At 42.2% G+C, this 18,119-nt stretch overlaps 1 protein-coding gene across 4 annotated transcripts in view; it reads left to right on the top strand.

The window, feature by feature from the left end:
• The window catches only part of St7 (suppression of tumorigenicity 7), a 246,569-nt gene that overhangs the window by 192,405 nt on the left and 36,045 nt on the right, over nt 1-18,119 (top strand). For all 4 annotated transcript variants that reach the window (XM_052720457.1, XM_052720456.1, XM_052720458.1 and 1 more), the window contains 2 exons: nt 13,707-13,779; nt 15,219-15,321. In XM_052720457.1, the coding sequence (XP_052576417.1) occupies nt 13,707-13,779; nt 15,219-15,321 (176 nt within the window). The remainder of the gene's footprint in view (nt 1-13,706; nt 13,780-15,218; nt 15,322-18,119) is intronic.

Here is an 18,119-nt window from a genome sequence, read left to right on the forward strand (position 1 = left end):
AAGGTTCTAAAACCTCCCTCAACAACACTAGCTAGACACTGAAGACACATGAGCTTGTGGGGGTGGGGGGGCATTTCACAGTCAAAGCAAAACGGAGTGCTAGCCCTCCAGCCTTATAGCAGTGTGTATGAATGGAAACACAGACCCAAGCTCTTTTAGATATGTACACTATTACCTCTTTAGTGGTTACCCTAAATTTAGGGGCATAAACTTCCCTATAAAGAGAAGCTAGTCTTTTATATAGTCAAAAATGTATAAATGAAGCAATTCCATCAGGACATTTTACAGATAACATTGAGCCCATGCTAAATTAGCATCATTGCCTGTCAGCTTGTAATTGACAAAGGTATATTCCAGAAGAGTACATGGTTCTAACTAGAGGGAATACTTTCATCCCAACAGACCGAAAACAGAGCTCTAAAGAAAAGTCAGCAAACACCTGAATTCCACTAGTGTCATGTCATGACTCAGGATTTTAAATTCTGGAAATTGTTGTTGATTTTTTAATTCAGCTGTCCATTCTTGGCTGTGTATATATGGCTTCATCTTAACATCCCGTTCTTCTCCACATCCCTCTGTCAAATGCCAGTTTACTATTGCGAGGCGTGAGCTTAGTTACTCTTCAAGAATAACTGTTTCAGCTGCTGTTCCATTGCACATCAGAAGCCATCGGCCCACTGCCTATTCAGCTGCCTTCGAAGAAAAGGGCACTGTACCTTTTCCAAATTGCGAAGGCCACTTCAGGGATGGTGCCATATTGTCCTGGCCTCAGAAGATGCCTTTTGATAAAGCCATAACCACACTCGTTTTGGCAAGAATCAGTAGTCCTTTGTTTCATGTCCTGTCTGTCCATTTTGTCAGCAGTTGATTCAAGGATACTTTGTTGTCCAGTGGCTAACTTTTGCCACAATGAAACATGACATGACACTAGTGGAATTCAGGTGTTTCTGGTACATGGACTGCTCTCACCCAATGTGAGGTTGAACTGTCGACCTTGTGTACATCCTACTTCACAAATGAGTCTGTCAGATATGCTAAGCCTATAGGCTGAAGATGATGCCCCAACACTGTGGAGAAACCTCAGGTGACTGTCCAGGCAGCTGGCTGTTTCTGTCAACTCACAAATTTTTTGGAAGTTGCTTGCATGCACTTTCAGTTTTTATTTTTGTTAGCTAATATTATTTCCTTCTTGGGTCTCTGAGAGAGTTGAAGATTAGTTAGTTATAGTTGAAGGTTAGTTAGTTATAGTTGAAGATTAATTAGGATAGAAAGTGAATTAGATACATTTTGGACTTAACAAAATAGGATAGATAATGAAATTATTTTCTCTGAATTTGTCAAATACAAATGGACTAGACATTGTTTAGACATTTATTACTTGTATATATTGTATATAGTCATTGTACTTTTGTATATAATTTTTCTTTTGTTAGTTATAACCTTTTTCTTTTTTTTCCTTTTTATTAAAATAGAAAAGGGGAAAAAAAAAATAAATAAATTTTAAGATTGAAAAAAAAAAAAAAAAAAAAAAAAAAAGAAAAGTCAGCAAACAAACCCTTCGCTTGTACTTTCGAAGTCAGGTTGTTCACTGTCCAACGCTTGTAACTAGCACACATTATGTGACCATTGTCACAGTTGCTGAGAAATGCTCACCGGAAATCCTGCCTTTGTGGTTCGTCTGTTTTCTGTTTGCCTTTTAAGAAAACAGGTGTTTGAGGTGTCAGAGGGCCAGTGAGTAAGATATATAAGCATCATCATTGAATTGTTCAGACCTTGAAAATGGTACATTGCAGTCAGACCGTAAACTTGAGGTTGCTACAGCAGACACACACAACTTCTGAAATACTCACCACAGAGTTAGGCTGCTGTAGCAAATGAAGGTGGTTTGTCCCTTTTAGTGACTCTAAACCTAGTCAGCTCCATTTCCTGGACTAGCTACTAGGGAAAAGATCAAGTATGCTAGGCAAGTGATTAAAGAGAATTTTGGTGTAAAGATGGGCCAGTGAACCAATTCACTCTTCAGACTTGAAGATAATCATCACCACTGATACCATGAGCTGTGGCTTCAGGTTTATCAGCGTAAGTCACTGAGAGTGATAGGCCTGCCGAGCTTTGCACTAGGTACCCTCCTGATTTGGACACCAGTGGTAGGTCTGCCAAGAAGACCAGGCCTTTAAGATCATTTAGAACAAATGATGGACTGTCGGATGATGGGCTATGTATGCAGTAAGCATGAGTTCTGATAATAAATGTCATTTCAACAAGGATTGCATGCATGAAGAAATTCTGTCTCTGATGATGGAGCAGAGTGTTCATAAGTGCATACATCTGTAATTCACACAGCTGGCACACTCACAAGCCCCCTAAATTTATGTTGGCTTTGGTAATCCTTACTGCCCAGTTATCATAATTTACCAAGGTAACATTCCTCCCCAGCCAGCCATTACCATCACTGAAACTGCCGTGTTTGGCTCCAAGGCACCAGCCACAGAAGGGCCCTTTGACAGAGCTTCTAGGGTAATCCAGTCCAAAAGTTGCAAATCACATCTGGTGTTTGGCTTTGCAGCATAAGATGAATTTTTCTGGGTGTAGCTGAACGCATGTTCCTTGCTCTTCCCCCTGCCCAAAATTACTAAGGCCATGTAGAATTTCCCGATTGAATCATTGAAATCCCAGACGGCACATTTTTTGAGGTTTTTGTATATCAATCCTTTTTATTTCTTCAGTGAATTTTCCTCTTTGGTTGAAAGGGGACCTTGGATTAACTTTCTTGAAGGTGGGGCAAAAAGACCTCCCACTGCCTGGAACTAACAACAACAAGAATTTAAACACAGAATTCTACATTACTGTTGTTTCCATCATATCATGAACAGGAATAAATGTAGGAAGTTTTCTGGGTCCATCTGCATTGGTGGTAGCATCATATTAATAGGACAGTAATGATGTTTTACAGTCCACAGACGTTTATGAAAGTGAAACAGGCAACCAGTTTTCTTCCTTCATTTTTCGTTTCTACTTATTGGTTCGGGGCTCCAGGAGAACCTGTGAGCACTACCTTTTGTTGGGTTAATGTGGACTTCAAGTGTGTCTCCAGAGGTGAGGTCAGTTTGTTGCCAGACAAGAAGAAGGACACGAGATTCCATACCTGAAATGCTTGGAGCCAGATGTGTTTTACGTTTGGAGGCTTTTATTTTGGAGTTCCCAATTTTTGCCTAATTGAGTGTCCCTAGTCGGAAAATGTATAAAATCCAAAGCCTTTTGAATTGTGCTGAAAAGTTTCGGACTTTGGAGCATAGATGTTCAACCTGTAGTCAGTACTGGATTGCAGAGAATGACTTGGGTTAACTTTTCCAAATTTCATCAAAGATCTATTAAAACATGTTATGCAGACGATACTTTTAGGTACATCTGGATTCAGGGATTAATGTGACTCATTCTGTGTCACTTTAGAAAGATGTTATGTAATACGTGTGTGTGTGTGTGTGTGTGTGTGTGTGTGTGTGTGTGTGTGTGTGTGTGTGTACACTCCAGAAATGATATATTTGATGAAGGTTAACCAGTACTTGGTACATTTATTTTAAACATACCACAGTGAGCTGTGTAGAGAAAGAGTGTCTTTGAGAACAAGGTCTGTGTCCTGTTTGTTTTGGGCCCCCATATAATGGAGTAGACATTCAGAACATCTGTTGTTAGTGAATGGATCGGAAATGGAGATGCCATTATGGGGTAGTGTCATTTGTAAGTCAGTCGGGGTTTATTTATCTGCTGGATGCTACCCTTCAAAGCTTTTTCGGACCATAGATATGAGTCTTGACCCCCACTTGACCTGTCTCATGCACAAGAACAGTAATGATCCATTAAACCACATCGTGATCATTATCATTGGTAGATGAACAAAAGAAAAAGAGATCAAAGCGATTGGCCTCTTAAATTGTTTTATCTTATCTGAAGTTTCGTTCCATGAATTCTTCTTCAAAATTATTGCATTGAATTTTGCTCTCATGAGCCCTTTATAACTTTGGAAAATTAAAGAGTCATTCTCCCTAAGATGACCTTCTTTCAGCAGCGTTCCAGTAAGAGGTCTACGAGCAGCCAGAAGAGGTGTGGTTTGCCTTCCTTGTTTCAGGATGAAGTTTCTTCTTCTCTTCATCCTGTTTCAGCCTTCACTGTTTTCTCCACCCTGCCCATGTTCTTTCCACTGCTGTGTCAAACTGACGTCGTGATAAGAGCCCTAGCCGCTGTCACACATCCTGTCGGAACACTAGAGGCAAAGATAATTGCAAGACACACATCTTGGGAAATAAACCATTCATGGTTCCCTCTTAAAACTCTCATCAACACTGATGACTTTGTCTTTCAAAAGCTAAATTGAATGTGGCTGTTGCCAAATTCATGGATACATTCATTTCAGTTTTATTCAGTAGACACTGACTACTGAGTATATTACAGACATTGATTTGCATTGTGGTCACAAAGAACTCAAGATCCATAGCATTTGCGTCCTACAGAACACCAACTGAAGTACATATGGGAAGAAACAGCGCCTGGAAGGGATACAGGCTGTAGTAGGAGCTTTTCACCTAAGATGGAAAGGCTACTTCACCCCGCAAGGCCTGGGGAGATCCTTCTGGGAGGAGGAGGTGTGTGAACGGAAGTGGACAGTGAATGTGCTGACACAAAAGAGCATGTGCAAGCTGGGGGTGTGATCAGTAAGACTTGTGTGGGAAATCCCCCATTTTCTCCATTGCAAGGGGATGGACAAGGGGCGTGGCCGATGGTAGAAGACACATGGCTGAACTGCACAGGGGACAGACGTGAGAGGCTCTGTGTCTGGCTGGGATTTTTTTCTATAGGCCTTTGAGAGATATGGAGGCAATCTCAAAGGAAAACTTCCGTCAGCCCTCACCTCAGAGTGGAAAGAATAGGATAATGGGCTCACACTTTGTCCTTGCTTGACTTGAGGTGGTTGGGAAGGGAACATTGTGCCAGAGCTCTCAGACCTGAGAGTGAAATAGTCTGAGAAGAAATGACTTGCTGACGCTGCAGTTGAACACCATTTGATCTGAGGTCGGGGGATTTGGAGGGCTTTGTAAACATTGAAGTCTGTGGGAAGTGAGATTTGGCTTTCTTCTTTAGACAAGCAGCAATCTCAGTGTAGATATTCTTCTGTTTTCCAGATGAGCGAATCTTCCTATTGTAAGTCACAGCCACATTTGCCCTCTGCTGCTCTCCCAGCCATAGGAATCGAGGTTTATCAAAACAGATACAGCCTCAGATACTCTTCTAAGGAGTGTGCCTAAGACACAGGGAGGCTGCTTGGCCGCACAGTCCATCAACACCTACCTGTTTTGTTGTGCTCTATGACAACATGAGGATAACCACTGGGGCAGGGTGGAAGGTACAGGTAACATGCCCTAAAGTCTGAACTTGTGACCGTGAAGCACATGGTGTGAACGCATAGGTAGTTCTGTGAGTTCCGTCTGCTAAGAAAACCATCTGATAGACTACATAGGTAGTTCTGTGAGTTCTATCTGCTAAGAAAACCATCTGATAGACTACATAGGTGGTTCTGTGAGTTCTGTCTGCTAAGAAAACCATCTGATAGATTGGGGCCTTGCAGACACTCAAGTTACTGCTAAAGTAGTCAAAACACAGAAATGATATCCTGCTCAATCAAAAGGTAGGTTCTTAAATGGAGAAGCTTAAGCATTAAGTAAAAGAAAGGAGCATTACGCATAGAAATGTCCCTTAAATGTAAAAGAAACAATAGCAAAAAGCCAAAGCCACATGTTTTTTCTTTAATTCAGAGGAAAGATAAATGTGGCCTCATGAATGGAGATCCATTGAACATAACTGACCTGGTGTTGATGGATTTAGGGGAGGGTATGTGGAACAATTTCTTTTACAGGAAAATATTTTAGAAAGTATAGTTGACTCTGAATGATGAAATTACAGTTGCTTTCAGTGGAACAAAGGGCAAAGAGCTACAAATGATTAAAGCATATGAAAAGTTCAGAATGACGGGGCTGCAGAGATGGCTCAGTGACTCGCTCAGTCCTCGCTTCTAGAACAGAAGAATCTGAGTTTGGATTCCAGCACCATGTAAAAAGCTAGTCCGTGCTATGGCGTCTAGACAGGAGGATCCATGGGATGTGATGGCCACTGAATCTCCGGATTTAGTGGGAGATCCCATCTCAAGGGAATCAGGTGTACATTGATAAAACAGTACTCACAGCATCTTTCTTTGGCCCCTGTGGATGCCCATGGGTGCACACACATATACCACACACACACACACATGTGTTACACACACATACACAGAAAAAGAAAAGGAATGGAAATATCAGGATGAAAAGTAGCTAAATACCGACAAGTGAGGCAGGTTTCTACCAGTGAGCTGCTGTGTAGAGTAGAGGAGATGTGAGGGAAGCAAAAGTCTGGGCATGTGTAAAGCTGCGGTCTGCGCAAAACAGTGAATAAAGTATAAGATAATCTGAGAGGGAAATAAAGGAAATGACATGACTGGTAGTTTGGGATGGTGACAGAGACATGTGCTACAAGATGGATTTTGCCGATAATTAGATAGTAGCTCTCACGAGTTTTTCTTAGCCAGCCCACTGGCCTTTCTTTCTGCCTCCCTCTCCTCTCTTCCTTCCCTTTAGCTGTCTCTCTTTGTTGGGTCTTAACTGTATATAGTTCAGGCTTGTCTTGACCTCGAGGTCCTCCTGCCTCAGCTTCCCACAGTACTGAGATTACAGTTGTAGGCCACTCTACCTGTCTGGGCCTGTTTTCTTACAAAGAAAAGCACTTGGGCAGAATGACCATAGCAGCCCTAGGCTGTGGTCTAGTTCTTTGCCTCTGTTTCATGGCAGTACTGTTTGCAGCAGAACGTATTGTATTAATGTTAGTAAAAAGTCAAAGCTACTCATTCTGTTTTCTATATCCTTTAATACTTTTTGGTCCTTTTCTAAGAATTACAGCAAATACATAGATCCCAGCAAAATTCTAAAAATCATAATTATGTGTTTTATGAGCATTTAGCAGAGATAGAGGTGACTGAAATTCCAGGATGTGTATACTAGAGAATTTGTAGCAAATAAACACAGATGAGATAGTGGCTGTGAAAATATTTATAGTATATACAATAGCATTTAAATGTTTATCTTATTAGGTTAAGTGGCCAATTTCTTTCATGTTTCTGAGTTGGAGGGGTGCCACAGAACTGATTATTTCTTGAAACAAAACATTTGCTAATGTTTTAAATGCTATTCTTTTAGTGAACATAGAGCATCATGGCTGCATGTGTATTACTACAGACAGTTGAACATCATGGTGGTCCCTAGAAGCATTGTCCTAGATTTCCTTCTTGGTATTGCTGGTGCCAGTTTTTGCTGCTGTTGTCCTGTGGTTTTTGACGAGATTTTTCGTGTAGCCAGGATGACCTAGAACTCACAATCCTTCTGCCTCAGCCTCCAGAGTGCAAGGGTTATAGGCCTGCACACTATACCCACCTGCCAATATTTTTATAATCGTCTTAGAGACAAGATGGTATAAAGATCACGTGGGATAATTTGTGTTCATTCCCGCTGTGATAGCAGCATGCTTCTACATTCCATTTTTAACAGCTTCTGGTACATACTGTTACTCTGAAGGTTGGATAGTACCAAGGCCTTCCCCCTCGTAGGCCCTCCATAACCGCAGCAGTGGTGGGGGCGGTGGTGTGGAGGAAAAGGTGTGCTTATGCAATGCAGGATGAGTAGAGCTGGGGTGGCAGCTTGGGTCAGAAGGATGACCTGGGAGCTGGACTGACCCACTGAGAGCAATAAAATCAATGCCACAGATTTAATAAGACTGAAAATTTAATGGACTCACATGTGAAATCCTGCCTGGAGGTTTTCAAACTTTCAGAAAAATTTCATGGCCTCTGGACAAGAGGAAAAAAGCGAACTTTGGCTAAAACCAATCTGAAGAGCTTCTGGGGCTTTGTTGGGTTGACTTACACAATCACAAGAACAATTGAGATCCCAGGTGCCCAGTGCTGGGCCTGGCTGGGGTTCCAACGTTAATGGTGGTGGCTCCCTGAAGCTCCTTCCTGGACAGGTTTGGGGGGCACTGTGAAGCTTGCTGCCGTTCGTTCTCAAGTCTCCCTTTAAAAACCACCCATTGCTCAGGAACAAAACTCAGTAAAAGTTCTGTCAGTTGAGAGACTAGAGGCTTTTACCCTGGAAACTGGAATAAACGAGACATTTTAACCACCTTAATGTCTGCAGGACTAACTTGGGAAATAGTGCAATGCTGCCTTGTCAGAGAATGCAAAACTAGAGGATTTTAGGCTCAGAGAGAGAAAGTGGAGGTTGGAGCAAGTTATAGAAGGTCAATAAAATGTGAGGAAGATTGAATTGTGAAAAGAAGTGACTTTGGATTGTCAGTTTTAACAAAATAAACTAGTACTGAGATAGCAGTTACACAGTCACATGCAGTCCTCACAGACAGGGGATGGCTTTTTACTTAGACGGCTACCTGTGTGACCCACCTAGGATGAAACATAGAACTTCTTGTCATTTCTGAAAACTGCCTCATCCCTCTCCAGCCAGTAACTCCGCTCCAGCCCTGAATAACCACTTCCTGTTCTCTGCCATCAGATAAGAATTTTGAAAGCTTTATGGATCCACTTGGACACATGTTTTAGTACTGTTTAGTAAATTTAAATACCTACCTTTTAACCCAGCCATTTCAATTTCAGTCACACAAGAGAAATGAGTGTTTTTAAAGTATACATGATAAACAAAGTAATGACATCCTTAATTATAGTGGGCTAAAGCTGGAAATCAATCTAAATATCCATTAATAAGAGAATAAGTATCTCGTGTATACACACAATGAGTAGTATTCAGCCATGAAGAGGAATGAAAATTCTGTACTGCTGTATGGATAGATTTCAGTAATGCTGTGGGCTTCCATGGGTATGAAGTGCAAGACTGTAAGTTTTCATGAAGATTTGATGACAGTTTGATTTCACATATTAGCATACACGGGGAAATTTCTTCCCCTGTCAGGAAAGGACTTATGTAAACACAAGTTGGAGACAAGTAGAAAAAAAAAATAGACAAATACCAGCAGTTCAGATTGGCTCATGAGAAATATGCAGTTAGCATACCTTGTTTCTATAGAGATTGACGGGGTGAATTGTGTGGTTTTGTTTTTGAATTATAATTGTATGTGTGTGTGTGTGTGTGTGTGTGTGTGTGTGTGTGTGTGTGTGTGAGAGAGAGAGAGAGAGAGAGACAGAGACAGAGACAGAGACAGAGAGACAGAGAGAGACAGACAGAGAGAGAGAGACAGAGACAGAGACAGAGAGAGAGAGTTAGTTTTCTTTTTTTTTTTTCTTTTTCTTTTTTTTTTTTTTTTTGGTTTTTCGAGACAGGGTTTCTCTGTGTAGCTTTGCGCCTCTCCTGGAACTCTCTTTGGAGACCAGACTGGCCTCGAACTCACAGAGATCCACCTGGCTCTGCCTCCCGAGTGCTGGGATTAAAGGCGTGCGCCACCACCGCCCGGCTGAGAGTTAGTTTTTAGATTGAGCCCAGGGCCTTGTGCATGTTAACTGTATGATCTATCACTGAACTAACTAACTAACCCCAACCCAAATTCCAGTTCTCAAGAGGATTTTAGGGTAATTATTGCTAAATGCCACTTATAAAAGGCAGAAAGCCGCTGTAGAGTTGGTCTGTCGTCACAAAACAAACTGAACACTCTTAGAGTTGTGTTTTATTCACTTCTACAGAATACAATTTCTGAGTATGTTCCCGACAGTATGTGTGAGCACACAGATAACTTGTTAGCCTCTGCTCAGAGCCTCTTATAATAACATTTCCATGACGAATCTGAGAGTCTCTTCCTTTATCTTGTCAAGTTATCCTCTTCTGCAGTGGCAAAGCATGAAATTACAGGGGCAGCGAAGCTGCAGAAAGCAGATTTGTGACCACCATATTCAGGAGGGCAGGGTGGGGGCAAGCACAAAAGGCCAGCCAGGGGCTTCTCTGTGGCCGTGGAGAGTTCTTTATCTTGGTGGGGTGGCAGTGTTACATGAGTCTAGATATGATAGATGCATGCTAAAACACAAGTAAGAGGGTGAAATGGAGCAAAGTCAAAGTCTGTTCAAAAGACTGTAGCAATGTCAGCTTAGTTTTTGGTGCATGGTACCGTGGTTATATGAAATATAACCATTTGAGGAAGTTGAGTGAAACATTCAAAGATCTTTGTACTTTTTCACATTTTACTATACTCCTAAAGTTAGCAAAAATCACATTAAAATTTGTAATAGGCAGCAGTTACCAAGTCTCAGCTTGAGAGGGGGGCCAGGAATCAAAGTAGCGACCAGAGTGCAAGAGGCCTGTAATAAATTAACCCCTTCTAGTTTCTTAAAATGAACTCAAAATACCAGCGTCTGCCTCTGATTTGAACGTTGCTGGCTGAAATATGTTAATGAAGTGATGTCTTGCAGCAGGTACAGTGCAAAGGGAGCATTCAAGCTTTCACTGGCAGTTTGAGTATTGCGCATCTGCTAGATGTGCAGCTTGACAGTGCTTGATGCCTCCATCTGTTGTCTGTCCCTCTGTCTGTCTGTCTGTGTCCGGCTCCACCAGTGTATTTGTTGATGAACCTGCTTTACACATTTTGACAACAGAATTCTCTCTCTGTCGGCGTTCTTAACCTTTACAGTGTTAGTGTTTCTGTAACAAGCTGTAGAAAGAGAGAAAAGCAGTGGGAACCACGGCCCGCCTGTCCCCCACAGTGACAGTGTAACACTGTTGAAGGTGTTTAGATGTCATGCAATCTTCCTATCTCTGCATATTAAATACTTCTTAAATTAGTAATGCATCCCAGGTCAAGATTTCAAGGTCATCCTGGGCTATATGATGATTTTGAGGCCAGCCTGGGCTCCATGAGACCATAATTGAAACAAATGAACAAACAGGCATCTGTAGTATGGGTGGTGGTGGTGATGAAGTTTTGCTTGAATATGGTTTCTGAGATCTGGACTGCAAAGCCCTCTTTTCCTTTCAGTTCTGTGTTCGTATCGTTCCCAGCAAAGTCTAGGAAAGGCTAGGCCTGTTGTCCCACAACAGAGGCCAATAAGTCCAGAGACGATGCTGTGGCAGAAAGAACCTTATTATGATAAGCCAGCTCACAGGAAGAGGCGGGGACCATCTTGTCTGGCTGGGCCAACTGCCTGGAGGCTTATGTGAGGCTGGTTACTATGGGAGATGGGTGATCACAGCTCTACACACCTCCTCACACGTAGAGGCACATGGCCACATATATCTGATTCTAATGGCCCAGTGAAGGGAGCTTTTCAGTTCTCCAGGTGTCGAGAGCTGAGGTCATTGTTGTTCCTCTCGGTTCCTGCCTCGCTGAGTAGTCCTGACACATTACACATGTACACAATAGACTGGGAAGACACATTGCACATGTACAGAATAACACATTGCACATGCACACACAATAACACATTACACATGCACACAGTAACACATTGCACATGTACACAATAACACATTGCACATGTACACAAAACACATTACACATGTACACAGTAGCACATTGCACATGTGGGAAGACACATTGCACACACATACACAATAACACATTACACATTACACTTGCATGCAATAACACATTGCACGTGTACACAATAACACATTGCACATGTACACAATAGCACATTGCACATGCACACAATAACACATTGCACATGTACACAATAACACATTACACATGCACACAATAACACATTACACATGCACATAACACATTACACATGCACACAATAGCACATTACACATGCACACAATAACACATTACACATGCACACAATAACACATTACACATGCACATAATAACACATTACGCATGCACACAATAACACATTGCACATGTACACAATAACACATTACACATGTACATAACACATTGCACATGTACACAAAAACACATTACACATGCACACAATAACATATTACACATGCACATAATAACACAATGCACATGCACACAATAACACATTGCACATGTACACAAAATAACACATTACAAATGTACATAATAACACATTGCACATGTACACAAAAACACATTACACATGCACACAATAACACATTACACATGTACACAATAACACATTGCACATGCACACAATAATACATTACACATGTACACAATAACACATTACACAAGTATTTGTTGTGGCAGAGGAAACAGTTTTCTTTCAAGGAATTACTTTCATCTGCTGCCACTGGCTGATTGAGATTCCTTTACGGTTTTCCTGTGTAGTCCTTTCGAAGTTGCAAACAGCCCCGTGGAGAGATGTCTAGGGCCTTTCAGATATGGAGGGTGAATTTTGAGCATATGGGGAAAAGCACAGTTGTAATTATCTTTAGTGGCCAAGCTTTCTTTCCAGCCCTGGTTTATGTTGAATTAAGAAAATATTTGGGGGACTGGCAGGATGACTCAGTAGGGAAGGGTGCTTGTTGCCAAGCCTGACTACTGAGGTTTGACCCCCACAACCTACATGGCTCAATGAGAGAAAATGGACACCTGCAAGTTGTCCTCTGACCTCCACACAGGTGCTGTGGTGTACACATACCTCTTCCAAATAAATTTTATTTGTTAAAAAGAAAGTATTTCGGTGTCAGAGTGAAAATCTGGTTCACAAGCGCTAGAGAAATACCAACTGTCCCATTTTGAAAGGACGGGAGTTCCAGTTTACGTGCCATAACCCCAGAGAGCACGTCCTTCCATTAGTTGTACCTGTGTGTGTTTGTAAACCATCGAACAGCTCACAGCGGTCCATCCCTCCTCCATCTGTAGTTTTCTAGAAACTTCATAAAATTGTCTTTCTGTGTGACAAACTAGGCTTTAAGGAGATTGATCATGAACTTGAATGAGAAAACTTGGACACTTCAAAATGTTGGATGCGTGGACCCTTTACAAACTATATGTAGCCGGGCGGTGGTGGCCACGCCTTTAATCCCAGCACTGGGGAGGCAGAGGCAGGCGGATCTCTGTGAGTTCGAGGCCAGCCCGAAGCCAGCCTGGTCTACAGAGTGAGTTCCAGGAAAGGCGCAAAGCTACACAGAGAAACCCTGTCTTGAAAAACAAAACAAAAAAACGAACAATCTATATGCATCACAGAGATTTCTGTGTCTCCTTGACTCTGACTTTCGGATTTGTAAAAAGTACTGTTTAAAAATGTGTTTGAATTTCTGAAACTTAATACGAAGGAAACCTGTCTTATATTAATCTAACTAAAGAATACCTTGTTTAGCTCTGTGGGTATTTTAAACTCAGATTAATTTTTATAACTGACAAAAAGGTTCTATTTACATTTTATATCACAGGTATTTGTGTAATAGCTAAATTTATATATATCAATTCTCTGCTAAAAATCAAGGTATAAGATGCATATTTTAAAATAGAAGATGATTTCTAAAGACTGGGTCTGGTGAATTTTAAACATAAATTATTGACAAAGTAACACAGCATTTTGACACAGTAGGAAAGAGCTGGGGTTCTTGTGTAACAGCTTAAATATTCTTAATTTGCACTGTCTTGGGCTCCCAAGGCTAATCTTGTGTTTTTGATGCATCGTTCCTTTGATTCCATACTGACAGGAGTTCTTGCTCTCTCTCCCTCTCTCTCCCGGACAGACATAAGCTTACCGAAGTCGGCAGCCATATGCTACACAGCCGCCCTACTCAAAGCAAGAGCCGTGTCTGACAAGTAAGTGAGCCGTCGGGGCGCTCGCGTCTCCCCACGCTCACCACATGCAAGGAGACCGGTTGCCTCCTCCGGAAGCTTCTCTTGGTCCTTGTGACCCTGCTTAAAAGCATGCATTTCCCCAAGGCAGCTGATCTTCTGTCTTACTACTAGGAAGAGGAGGTGTCTGTCCCCACTTCTTGGAAGGGTGTGTGGTCCCTCACACAGATGATTGACATTAAATTACATTCCTCTGGGGTGAATTTTTTCTTACTTTTTATTTATTTATTTATTTATTTTTGTCAGACGGTAGAGCCAAAGGACTGCTTGGGATTTGCACAGAAAATTCTGTCCTCTACTCGTTTTGTGTGTTCCCTTCCCTTCCGCTGTCTGTTCCTGGGCCCCAGTGTGGCAGTGGGGACGGGCCTCTCCCACTCTTCCCCTCGCCCCTCCCGCTCTGCTTACTTTTGAGATGGCCCTCAGTGGGACATTTGCCCGTTTTATTCAGGCAGGTGACTATGGCATATAGACATTCCACAAGTACCCAAAGGATAACCGGTCAGGTGAACGAGAACAGATGGATTGTTTTTGAGTCCATGAACGCTTCCACTTCCCTGATATAGTCCAGCCCCTCTGTAGCCTCTACCGCAGAGAGCAGGTAACGGCCTCTGCGCTGTCAGACAGGTTTGCTGTTAAGTGTGTGTGCACTTCAAAACTGGAGTAATTTTCTTTCATTCTTTTTTATCCTGTAGATCGCCAGTACCTACTGCAACATCTTTTCTCCCTACACAGCGAGCGACTCCAGCTTGGGAGGGCAGGGCCAGGGTTGTCACAGCTTGCCCTGTGGTGTCTGCCTGCCAAGCACAGCTCTGGAGTTAGCCCTGGGTGTGAGGTGAGAAAGAGATTGCATGGTCTGGTTTTTTTTTTTTTCCATTCCCTTGGGTGGGTGTCTTGCCCACAGTTTGGGCATGCACACCCTCCTGCTGGAACAGCCCACGCTGGCTCGCCTGTTGCTGAAGCTGTGGCCATTAGCCTCCACCACAGTACTGCCGTTGGGTGGGAGCTTCCCTTGAAATTCTCCCCAGTTCTGTTTTTAACCAAGTGAGCTCTTCTGTAACCTAGTTTTCTCTTTTTCCTACACTGTCTGCCCTTGCCAGTCCTACCTCTGCTCCCACCTAGGCAGGTACCTTGCAGGAAATGTAGATTAGCTATTTAGACAGTGAGCTGACAGCTGAACATAACTCCCGCCTCCACCATTCCATGGAAGCACGCTCTCTGCTTCTGCTGGGGTTTTTGTTAGCCTTGGTGGAAGGGGTCACTCAGAGGTCCCCTGTGGAGGAAGTTTGGAGAGCTTGTGCCATTGGCTCACTCTGCTCATAGGGGCCCTTGATGTATACTTGCTCCCTGGGTAGCTGCCCAAGCAGTGGTCTCAACTGCATGATGTTTGTCTTTCTGCTTTTCAGATTCTCTCCAGAGGCTGCATCTCGGCGGGGACTGAGCACAGCGGAGATGAATGCAGTAGAGGCCATTCACAGAGCTGTGGAATTTAATCCGCACGTGCCAAAAGTGAGTCTTTGCATCCCCTGGGAGCTCATTATGATAGTAGAGAAAGCATTTGCTAGCCACAATGCCCTGTCCCCAGGATCCCCAGTTATAAAACAATGAATTGCAACCAACAAATGTTGGGACCTGTGCAGTCTATAGGCATTTATAGCCTCATTTTTGAGCAAAAACTATGCTCAAGGGAACTTGGGGGAAGGGGCTGGTTTTCAGGGTAAACATAATAAAATAAACTGATAAACCTTGTTTAGGCAACTAGGTTCAGAAGGTTTAAAATTAGCTGATGTGAAGATCCTGAGAGGTTGATAGGAATTTTACACCAGTTTTAGTCTTGTTTGAGGCAAATTCTGGAAATAAACCTTATGCACAGCACTCTTTAAAAACAACTAATATGACATTTCATGTTTCTACAGATAAATGTAGGTAATCAGTACTGGCTAGAAAAAAATAGGAGAAACCACAGAGTATGCAATGTTTTGATTTGTGAGTGCCACTTGAATACTTAGACGTAGTGAAAGGATTTGTCTTCATGGTTAAACCCCATGATGCACAGTTGGTAAATGCTCGATATTTTTTCACATATTCTTTCTGAAGTTGATTTTAATGGAATCAAATCAAGGCAAAAGATATTTCTGGAATGTTTTATTCATGAGCTGAATATATGTTTGGGGCTTCCCTGAAATTATCTGCTCTGTGGTAGGTATTTAGCTGTGGGTCTATTTCAGTCTGTTGATATTCAGCACGTTTAGCCTCTAAGAAACTAATCCTGCAACTCACATCAGATGTTACATGGCATAAGTATTTGAGAAAGTATCTGATGAAGACCTCCTGGTGCAAATGATAAAGAAATCCTGCTTGCATTGTTGCAGTGCTAGAGCAAGAGGGTGGGGAGAGAGAAAGAGAGAGAGAGACAGAGACAGAGACAGAGACAGAGACAGAGGAGAGAGAGAGAGAGGAGGGGGGAGGACAGAGAGATGTATGGAGTTACCTACTTTATTTTGTTGATATTGAAAATGGTAGAGATAGTGATCTAATATCATTCCTGAGGTTTTACTTAAGTCTAAGTTATGATTTCACTTAATGGGAAATTGAAGAGTGGTCCAGAGTGGCGTTTTTGCATAAGGATGTATTTAACCACTCCAGTGCTAGTGGCTAATCAGCAAAATATTTACGGAGGCTTGGGGGTTAGATGTAGGATGCTAAAAGCATGAATCTTTACAATACTTTGAGCCTAAGCCAAAATGTGATTGAACTCTGATTAAAATGTAAAACTAGTAACAAAAGTTGTTCTCAATTATAGTAAACTGAAGTCATCTATTAATATTTATTGGATATTCACTCAAACTACAGAACTACTCTGTAAACGTAAGTAAGGCACTTTTGTAGGAATTTTTGAGCAACAGAGCCCAGGATTCTGAGGTAAAAACTTGGGTTCAAGTTCTGGCTGTCCTTTATGTACCACATAACCTTGGGATCAAGTGCCTCAGAGCTCATCTTCCAAATGATAAAAATATAAGCCTTGCCTGTCTTTGGGAATAAGGCTCCAATGAGATGAGATATTTGAAATTTTCATGAAACACCTGTCTTGGTCACTGTTCTATTGCTGTGAAGAGACACCATGGCCAGGGCACTGTGAAAGCACGCACGCGTTTAAGTGGGGGCTTGCTTGCAGTTTCAGAGGATGAGTCCATTACAAGGGCAGGGAGTATTGAGGCCTGCAGGAGCAGTAGCTGAGAGATACATCCTGATCCATAGGTAGAGAGAAGGTGGGGGAGGGAGGTAGAGCACTGGCTTCTTGGCCTGGCGTGGGCTTTGGAAACCTGAAAGCCCACGCCAGAGACAATGACACACTTCCTCTACAAGGCCACACCTATTCCAACAGAGCCCCACCTCCTAATCTTTTTAATCATATCAAAGAATTACACTCTCTGGTGACTAAACTTTCAAATATATCAAATATTTGAGGCCCTGGAAGTCTCAAAACACCACAACACACAACACTTGAATACCATTTATGTGTAAATGCTTAAAGCAATTGATATTAGCTTGTTAGGGGCCCCTCAAGCCTAGGAGACAATCCCAGTTTTTCCAGTCACCCTCTTAAGGGCCCTGTAATCATGAGTGGGGAGTCTGTATAGTTCTGCTGTTTAGATATTTTGATGGCATTGCCATTTAATTCTGTGATAATGGAAATCATTCAAGCTCTTAGGAATAGTTCAAAATTGCTGTGGAAAAGTTTGACGGTCCTTTGGCACGCCTGCCGATTATAATGATTCTAAAAGTGGAAATGGTTCAAATGTTGCTTTAATTGATACATGGTAATTGCATATATTTATGGGATAGAATGTGGCATTTCAATCCCTGTACACAATGCATAATGATCTCACTGGGGAAATTGTCCTATCTATCATTTCAGACACACAGCATTTCTTTGGGAGCATTTCAAATATTTGATCTCACTCCATTTTCTAATGATGAGAGCAGAGAAAAGAGTGTGTTATACTTTCAATCCCAACTTGGGCAGGATTTACTGATTTTGGTTCAAAGTTTCAGCCCATCGTGGTGGGGAGACACAGATTCCAGGAAGAAGAGAGCTAGCGAGGGAGGGGAGGAAGGAGACAGTGAGAGGGAAGAGTGGGATCTGAAAGGGAGTAAAGCTTTCTTCATCTGGGCTTCTAGCCTAGAATGGTGTTGCCACTTCCTCTGAAAATACTGTCAAAGACACTCAGAGCTTCTCCAGTTTCTAAGTGCTTCTCCAGCGAAGTCAGCTAACAAGATGAACCATTACCAATTCACCCCTGCTG

The sequence above is a fragment of the Peromyscus californicus genome, unplaced genomic scaffold, assembly GCF_007827085.1.
Source record: "Peromyscus californicus insignis strain IS unplaced genomic scaffold, ASM782708v3 Scaffold_6__1_contigs__length_162567912, whole genome shotgun sequence".
In the NCBI taxonomy this organism is placed as follows: Eukaryota; Metazoa; Chordata; class Mammalia; order Rodentia; family Cricetidae; genus Peromyscus; species Peromyscus californicus.